General features: G+C 51.0%; 1 protein-coding gene across 1 annotated transcript; it reads left to right on the top strand.

Annotated features, from left to right (window-relative positions):
* Nucleotides 1–344: 344 nt before the first annotated feature.
* LOC143821800 (placenta-expressed transcript 1 protein-like) lies at nt 345–6,862 on the top strand. Its single transcript, XM_077306164.1, has 4 exons — nt 345–558; nt 3,297–3,504; nt 4,294–4,352; nt 5,373–6,862. The coding sequence occupies exons 1-4, from the start codon at nt 393–395 to the stop codon at nt 5,624–5,626; spliced, it is 687 nt and encodes a 228-aa protein (XP_077162279.1). The 5' UTR covers nt 345–392; the 3' UTR covers nt 5,627–6,862.
* The last annotated feature ends 2,474 nt before the right edge of the window (nt 6,863–9,336 follow it).

A 9,336-nucleotide genomic window follows, 5' to 3' on the forward strand; every position in this document is an offset into this window, starting at 1 on the left:
GTTGATCTGAAGCGGCAGAACAAAGTTTGGGTTTGGGAAACCTTGAAGACCAGCAACATTTTATTCTGGGTCGAAGATTGCGCACAAAAGCTTAGACCTTGAATGAAAATGTGTTGGTCTCCAAGGTGCCACAGGACTCAGACTTTGTTCTCCTACCTGACTGGTGTCTTTCCCAATTCTCCCAGGCAGCTCATTAAACTGCCAAATCAAAGCAAAGGAGGTGCATGCCAAATTTGTCACTCCTGCGAAACCTCCCCCTGATGAGGGTGTGAGAGGAGAGCAATTTGCATTCCCCGCAGAGGATAAATAGCTGGGCCAGTTGCCCTCCCTCCTTACCTCTCAGGTGTGCCTTGCAGAGAAGTAGCAGGAACGCAGCTGGGCTCCCCTCCACCATGGCAAATTCCAGGGGTCCCCTCCCACTCCTCCTCCTTGGGCTGCTGGTTTCTCCAGCTTTCCTCCAGCAGCATCCCTGCGATGTTATCAGGAGCACCAGCACCCCCGGCTCCTTCAGCCTGGACGTGAGTCCTCAGACTTACAAGCCAGGGGAGATCTATACAGGTAAGTAAGAACACCTGTCCACTCCGGACTGTATCTTGAAATGTTTCTCTGGCGATGGCTGCAGTTTCGTGGATTGTCCCTTTGTGTATCTGGAATTGTGATCCAAAGGGCGTTGTGGAAATCAGGGCGAGTGATCAAGGAAGTGGGCAGAAAAGGGATGCTATTAGGGGGATTTGCCCTGGCCTAGACAAGTCTCATCTCGAAAGCGAAGTTTGTACTTGGATGGGAGACCTCCAAGGAAGTTCTGGACTACCATTCAGAGGCAGGCAATGGCAAAACTTCCTCTGAAGTCTTTTGTCTTGAAAACCCTTCAGGGATGTCTTAAGTCAGCCATAACTTTCTCCCACCTAAGGGGTTTGCGGGCAGAGGAACTTGCATGTCAGAATCTGGTCTTTGCAAGGACCTTTTGATAGGCATTCAAAAGAGTCTGTGGTACAATGAGATCATGGAGGCTCAATTCCTGGCACAGAGTTGCTGGGTGGCCTTGAGTGCATGCCCCACCTCTTAGTCTCCCGTGAAAGATATTAGGGCCCACCTCGCAAGGCTGTTGTCAGGGTATTTTGCTATCCAAAAGCTATTAAAAACCATACATCTCCATGCTTTTGGATAGCAAAATATGGTCTTAGTAATACTCTTAAAACTCCAGTCATCCAAATTCAGTGAAAACAAGAGCCAATGATCATATGAAATGAAGAACTGGCAGAAATACTAATGGAAGGAAAGGGAATGTTGATTTGGGAACAGCCTTTTCTGCCACCCAAAGAAAGTCACAACAACTTTCACCTTGCAAGTCTGCACAGCAGCTCGGGGAAACAGGTTATAAAGTTATGCAGCAAACTTGCTTAATAGTCTGCGGCAGAACCGGGACTCACAACCAAATCCAAAGGGCAATCAACGGCATCACTCTGCTGTTTCTGCCTTATACTTCAAGCATGGGACGGCGTCCCTTCTCGTATGAAAGACAACCATCAGTTAAGAAGGGCAGAATTTAACACCCACCCAGGCAGGAAGCTTTCCCTAACTTAGAACTAGGTTTGGCCATGAGACCCTACAAGGGAGATTTCACACATCCCCTAACAAAAAACGCCGAGCCTGCATTCAAATAGGGCACAGCTAGACTCCTGTCCCGTAGTGCCCTGAGAGACCAACAAAATATTCTAAGCTTTTGAGAATCAAAGCTCCGCATGGAGCTCTCTTGATCCTAGGGATGCCAGCTTCCAGGTGGGACCTGGAGATCCCCCAGAGTTAGAGGATGAACTCTGAGGCACCGTCTCCCATTGTGGTGGTCCGTTTCCTCCCCAAATCTCCAGGACTTTCCTGACCTGGATCTGGCGCCCCTATCCCCCACGCCCCTCCAGCAACAAGGGGGGACCTGGCCCCCCTATTGCTACTGGAGTTCTGATTTAGACCAATCCGGAGACCCTCTGAAATCATTTATGCTGAGGAAACAGTGCAAGAGGGGGGTTTACTTTCACCCTGTGTCCTGCTCCCAATCCATGGCACTCCTCAGCCGGAAATTCATCAAAGGTTTTCCTATTTCCTTTTTAAAATCTGTGAAGCGGCTCCAATGGAAAGCCAAGAACAGAATGCTGGCAGGGGCTCATGGGAACTGTAGTCCATGGACATCTGGAGAGCCACAGTTTGACTACCCCTGATCTAGGAGCATGGCACTTTGCAGGGGGGGGGGGACAGACGAGGTCAGGCCTCCACCCAAGGAGCCTGCAGGTCCAGTTTAGGCTGGAGAGCCCAAGTGTGATTGGAAGGATTGCTCCGTTCTCACCTGGGGATCTTCCCATTCCTTCTGGGGGAGAAAGACCTGCTGGGCTCAGCTAATTCCCGGGGTGTGGTCTATCCCCGTCACAGAACTGGATCTGCATCTGAGTTCAGCCCTAGAAATTGGTTTCTAACGCCACACTTAATCCTGGGGACATTATGCATGAGCAAAACCCTCACGCATGTCGACAGAACATTTGGCCTGTGGGAGACGGAGACTGAGGGCTCATCCCAGAGCCCTCAGTAGAAACTGGGGTTGTTCCTCTGGGTTGGGAAATCACTGGGGAGTTTGGGGGTGAAGCCAGATGGGGGGGTTTCAATGGGGCAAGCAGCCACTGGAGCTCAGTTGTAATTCTTGGAGGGGCTGTGAGAGAGAGCATCTGCTTGGCATGCAGAAGGTCCCCGGCTCGGTCCCCGGTCTCTCCAGCCAAAAGATCCGGCAGGAAATGATGGAGAGAAAGACCTCTCCCCGCCTGGGGCCCACTGCCACTTTGAGTAGACCAGACTGACTTGGATGGACAAAACGTCTGATTCAGTTTAAGTCGGCTCAAGAGGCCGGCAGCTCCCACCTGGGGGTTGGCAACCGTAGCAGAAACAGTGGAGAAATGAGACTGTGCCCTGGCATACACACATGGGAACCCTGGGGGGGGGGGGGTTAAGCCAAGGTGGCCCTAAGGTTACCAACCTCCCGGTGGGGCTTGGAGATCTCCCAGGATCACACCCATGTGCAGACTGCAGAGATCAGTATGGGCTCACGACGCATTAGCTGGGGAGGGGGCGCTTTCTCTCCTGTGGGCCGGCTTCCTTCGAGGGCCATAAACCGGCTCGGGGCTCGGCCGCCAGCTGCGCTCCCCCCCCCCCCCCCGTCTTCCTCCTCCTGCTTTGGGAAAGGGCTGGGGGGGGGGGGGTGCTCCGGCCGCCCGTCGAGTGGCATGTGCTCGCAAGGCCTTCCTTTCTCTCGCCAGTGACCGTCAGCGGAGCGGACAACGGCACGTCGGTGCTGCTGCAAGCCCTGTCCGGCGACGGCCGCTCCGACGGCCTGTGGGAGACGGAGACCGAGGCGGTCAGCTGCGGCGCCTCCGAGTACCTGGTGCAGAAGAACATCTCCGGCCACGGCGCCCGCACCCGCTGGACGTCCCCGAGCAACGCCAACGCGGCCGCCGTGCACATCAGGTGAGACGCCCCCGCCGCTCCCCTGGCTCCGCACAACAACCCTGCGAGGGGGGCTAGGCGGGGCGGCCCAGGGAGCTCGGTGGCGGAGTGACGGCGGCCGGGCGGGGGGAGGGGGGCATCCAGATGCAGCGGACGTAGTGCCTTCGAGTCCACCCCCCCCCCAGAGCAGCCATTTGAGGAACTGAACTGTTGTAAAAACAGGAGGTCTCCTGGCCCCGCAAGGAGGTTGGTAACCCCAGGAACCCCCTGTAATTGGAGGGTGAGGCAACTAAAACTAGCCTGAGCAATTATCTCGTAGGCGACCAGTGGCTGCTGAATCAGTAAAGGATCTTTATTTCTCCTGCTGGTAATTATCGGCGGGTGAACAACTGGTAGCCCTCCTCCTCCTCCTCCTTCTTGGGAGTTCCTGTAAAACTAGTCTGCTGCCCCATCCAGGCCCCCAAGAAAGGGCAGCCCTGTTTTCCTGTGCTGTCCGAGCCACACAGCAGGGTTGTCGGCTCTGAACTGGGAAATACCTGCAGATTTGGGGATGGTTTGGGGAGGGGAAAGACTTAATTGGAGAACAATGTCAAAGAATCCATCCCCCAAAGCAGTCATCTAGGGCTGGGGTAGTCAACCTGCAGCAGGGGCTCATGGGAATTGTAGTCCATGAACATCTGGAGGATCACAGGTTGACTACCCCTGATCTAGGGGAATGGGTCTTGTTCATATCTAACTGTAGAAGCAGATCTCCAGGGCCCACCTGGAGGTTGGCAACCACATCTCACAGTCTTCTTCCTTCCGTAACAGGGCCTTTGTCACTTTTGCCAATGGCACAACCCTGCTGCAGTCTCAGACCCTCACAAGAGGTAAGGATGTGGGAAACGGCCTCTCTCCGAATCCTGCCGTGCTTCCCTGTCACCTTCCCCCAGGTGGCCGGCTCAGGGCTGGGAAATAATGAGAGCAAGGCTTGGGCACTTCAGAGGGCTATGGTCCCCTAGAGACCCCTCCCAAAGTAGCCATTTTCTGCCACTGAATAGATCTCCGTCCCCGGGAGATCAGCTGTAAACCCAGGAGAGCTCCTGGCACCACCTGGAGGTTAGCAAGCAAGAAAGGGGCCAAATGGCGAGAAAGCAAAACGCTTCTTCGTGTATTTAATTTATTTGTGCTTAGCTTTGTAAGCTTTTTTAGCAGTGGCTTTTGGCTTCACGTTATCCTAGATATTAATTTTGGACATCAGTCCTGACTAAGATGTTTTGAAAACGGCCATTTCCAGAAGGGGTTAATGATTTCCTTGTACAACTCACTCTCGAAAAAATTAAAAGAAGCAGAAAAAGATGTTTAATATTAGAAGATTTCTTTCCCCTCGGAAGTTGTTGGTTTTTCTGCCTGTTGGGACTTTGGCAACCCTCTCACTTCTTCTATAGCATAGACAGTGCTTTGTTGCCTCAGACATGGTTTGGGGGAGCTGATATAGCCCATTTTTAAGGAATTTCCCTGTCCTTCATGCACAGGGAAACACCCCTGTGAGGTAGGCTGCCACAAATCTCATTTAATCCCTAACAGTGAGATTTGCCTAAGATCATCCCACCATTGTGGGGGTTTTGAACCTGAGTCCATCTAAACTAGGGCTGGGAAATTCTGGGAGGTGTGTCGGGTGGAGCAGGGTTTGGGGGAAGGAGGGGCCTCAGCAAGGGCCTACAGGCCATCCTACCTTCCAGGACAGCCCTTTTCTCCTGCTCTCTGTAGTCTGGAGATCCTGAGCACCTCTTGGGGATCTCCAGGCCCCAGCTGAAGGTTGGCATCCCTAATCCAAATCTATCTCCACCCTTTCGCTGTTTCAACTGCAAGGGATCATTTCACCCACCCGTCCACCTTTCCTCCTCCAGATCTGACGACTGGGTTCATGACGCCAGCGCCCTCGACAGCCACGCGCACTGCCTCTGGCGCCCACCAGCCCACCCTCTTCAGCAACTCCACCGGGGGCCGCTTCAACGCCACCATCATGACCCACAACTGGGCTTCCTCCCATCAGCAACACCAAGTCCCCTACAATTCGGCCTCCACGTCCCAGATTCGCTCCGTCCTCTTGGCCGCCTTCCAGTTCCTGCCCATCTTCCTCGGCTTCAAGCTCCTCTCCTAAGCCGAACCCCACAGAGGGGCCTCCGACTTCTGCCCGGGAAGATCCATATCCTCCGGAAGGAATCCAACCGCGACGGGGAAACGAATCAATCGTAAAGTGCCACCATCCATAGCTCAACTGCGTGCGACCCAAGAGAGGGGGCAACTTGTAGGTCCAAACTGAAACGGCCCAGATATTTCGGTGCCAAAGGTGGAAAAGCCAATCTGGACCCTCTCCACCCACCACAAGGGCCAAAATGCAATAATAATAATATTATAAGCAGAATGATTGTCAGGTGCTGCTATTTCAGGTATCCCCAAATCAGCGGCCTGAGAGAGGCTGCCTCGCCCTACCTAAAAAAGGGCCAATGTCATTTAGGCCCTCTTTTCTAAAATTATTTTAAGAATTCAAACCTCGGAGTCCCTTCCAGAAGGTTCCAACCCCATTCCTCAAAGTTCCTGAACCAGTTGGTGGTCTCTGGCAGTTGCCGCTTCGTGGGAAAAGCCAGAACTGGAGCCCATTGGGGCTTTACGCAAACTGGATTCGGGAGGGAAATAATCCTCCCCATGGCCCTTCTGCAGTAAGGATGATTCTGGGATTTCTGCACCTTATTCTGCTTTGGAAAACTGAGCTGCAGTTCAAAAGCAGAAGTGAATTTTCAGGGCTTTGCCTACCTCCCCCAGAACATTCTGCAAATTGGGGAAGGGCTTTGATTGAAGTTAATTTTTATCAACCCCTGCGGGCAGGGCAGTCTCCCCTCCATTACAAAAATATCCCTTTGCTCTGAGACAAACCATGTAAATCTGTACCCTTTGGAGTTGCCAACTCGGGTCGGAAAATTCCTGGAGATCTGAGGATAAAGCCTGGAGTAAGTTGGGTTTGGGGAGGGCAGAGTGCAATGCCATAAAACTCACCTTCCCAAGCTGCATTTTCTCCAGGGGATGGATCTCCGTAGCATGAAGAGCAATTGTAATTCTGAGAAAGTTCCAGACACCCCCCTGGAAGTTGGCAAATGTACCCTTTCCACGGTCTTCCTCTCTCCTTTCCCCCCCCCCATGTGGGGCAGAGCAGAGAGATGAAGATGAAGAAGGGGGGCTGGCTGGGTTAAGCCTTTTCGCTGTTATCCTTTGAGGCTCCCGAACGGACAGGTCTCATTGAGGACAGGTTTTTGTGCAGACTGTGTTTGCTTGGAAAGTGTATTTTGTGTTGTTTGAATGACCTTGGCCTTAATAAACATGCTCTGGAGAGTCTCATGAACTTCTGGCTTCTGTTTGGCGGGTGAGAAAACTGAACACCCAAGGAGCAAGGGAACATGTGAGGTTTGGATTCAATATGCCAATGAGTTTCTCAAGGTCATGGAGGAAAGCCAGTGGGAAAAGCCGTGTTAAATGTGCCCTTTTAATTATGGGTCTGTTCTGTAAATGATTTGGGGGGCTTTTTGCCTCTGAGGCACGCTTTATTTCTCTGCCATTCAAGCCAGTTTAAACCAGGAGTCATACCTCCACTGCACACTCACCCTCATTCACCCCTTTCTCTTGGCATGAATATATTGCTGTAAAACCAAGACTGGCCTGGTTGCACAAGGCCAAATCCATTAGAACGAGGACTCTCCATATTGCAGATCACTTAGAAAGACATTAGCAGGTCCATTATGTTACCCAGACTGGAGGTCTATTGAATTTAATTGGGGGAAATTTAATTGGAGACTGATGGCATCTCCACCCATGTATACCAGGTTATTCCCTTGAAACTCTAAAGAGATTGGTCTGGTATAAACTCAAAAGTTGTTTTTATTAAGGGGAATTTAAAGGGGTACAAGCAAGCATACTAAAAGTGCAAAACATGCACATAGAATTATCTAAGGAAGGTGAGGGTGGAAGGGTTTGGGGAAAAGCTGGGGATTATAGTTATGGTTAGAGAGCCTCTTGTGGCACAGAGTGGTAAGGCAGCCGTCTGAAAGCTTTGCCCATGAGGCTGGGAGTTCAATCCCAGCAGCCGGCTCAGGGTTGACTCAGCCTTCCATCCTTCCGACGTCGGTAAAATGAGTGCCCAGCTTGCTGGGGGGTAAACGGTAATGACTGGGGAAGGCACTGGCAAACCACCCCGTATTGAGTCTGCCATGAAAACGCTGGAGGGCGTCACCCCAAGGGTCAGACATGACCCGGTGCTTGCACAGGGGATACCTTTACCTTTATAGTTATGGTTACAACATGAGGGAAGTGTGCACATTCGGCAACAAAAATGACCAGAGCTTCGTGGAAAGAAGGAAGAGAGCCCACACACAACCAGGCGGTATATGCAAGGTGCCCAGAGGATGCAAGCCCTGATTGGTGCTGAGTACTCTGTAGTTAAAGGGAAAATGCAACCTCAGGCTATTGTGCTGGCTCCTAAAACAAAGTCTTGACCAGAGCACAAAATATATACAGATAACATACATTAAAACTTACAAACGAACATTCTGAGGATCATAAATAACAATGTTAAACACCAAGAGTGTCTGCACTTAACAAAGAACCTAAGATGCATCTGGTGGGTTTGTGTGATCCAGGAAAATCCTTGCTGGGCTCCCAGGAAGTTAGACAATAACTATTGTTACTAGACAATAACTATCGTCTCATGAGGTGTTTGTGTTTTTTGATGACCCTTTGAATGCTGGATGGGAAACTGCCAAGGTGGGGTAAGGTGTTAGCAATTTGTAATTTAATACATGGGTGTGAGCGAAGGAAAGATTTGGAACCAAGATGATGAGATTAGTACCAGCTCCTTGGAGAGCCTATTTTCCAAAAAGAGGTATGCACCTCTTTTGGGTGGGGAGAAAAGCCATTTTTGGATCAGCCCCTGCGGTCTCACAGAATCTAAATGCCCAGGTATGTGAGGAGGGGTTTGGCTACCAATACAATTACGCACTCACATCTTCAATCTTGACTTCGGATTCTGTGTCTGCCTTACACACCATTCTTTTTCCTCCAAAAAAGCGCGCACGGAATCTTATACCCAGAATTAAACTTTGTTGGTTTGAAAGGTGCCCCGGACTCAAACCTGGTTCTGTTGCTTCAGACCCCCCTGAATCTATCTGAAAGCATGGAAAGCACAGATCTCTGTTGGCTGGCTCCAATTTGCCACTCTTCAGAGATCACTTGTGGGAAAGTGTGAACATCGGGATTTGATTTCTCATTTCTAAGAAGTCTAATCTGCCACAGCCGGGATAATAAAATAGGATTTGACGTTTCATTTCCTTTGAGTAACCACGCTCTGTTGTTTGAACTTCTGTGTCTTGAGCATCTAAAGTGGGACTAAAACACACTCTGAATTTGGGCAGGCAAACACTTAAGGGCTGTGACAACTTCAGTGTCTATGGAAGCAGCAAGAAGTCAGTGAGGAGATTGGGGGGGGGGGAGGTTGTGTACCATTTCGGTCACAAACACACCTCTTTGCCCAGTGCCACCAGCACACAGTTGACTACTCTGAGAGCCTAACAACACAGTCCTAAGGACAAACCACAAAGTCCGAGGGTTGTGTCTGAGTTCAGCATGAGGATTACCTCACGGATCATTTGGTTCCCAGTAAGGCGAACAACCTCCAGGTGGGGCTTGAAGCTCTCCTGAAATGACAAATGGCCAGGAATTTCCCCAAATCTGGGAAAACTGAATCAGTAAGCACATGTGGATGGTCACTAAGGTGCCACTCAGAATTACAGCTTCCCACTTTGTATGTGTTAAGTGCTGTCAAGT

The sequence above is a fragment of the Paroedura picta genome, chromosome 12, assembly GCF_049243985.1.
Source record: "Paroedura picta isolate Pp20150507F chromosome 12, Ppicta_v3.0, whole genome shotgun sequence".
Classification (NCBI taxonomy): domain Eukaryota; kingdom Metazoa; phylum Chordata; class Lepidosauria; order Squamata; family Gekkonidae; genus Paroedura; species Paroedura picta.

What these genes read in the sequence shown, in the direction of transcription:
- LOC143821800 (XM_077306164.1), top strand. Translation starts at nt 393, where the DNA reads ATGGCAAATTCCAGGGGTCCCCTCCCACTCCTCCTCCTTGGGCTGCTG. An exon ending in GCCAGGGGAGATCTATACAG is followed by an intron (nt 559 to 3,296) that starts GTAAGTAAGAAC and finishes TTCTCTCGCCAG; the next exon opens with TGACCGTCAGCGGAGCGGAC. An exon ending in GCGGCCGCCGTGCACATCAG is followed by an intron (nt 3,505 to 4,293) that starts GTGAGACGCCCC and finishes CTTCCGTAACAG; the next exon opens with GGCCTTTGTCACTTTTGCCA.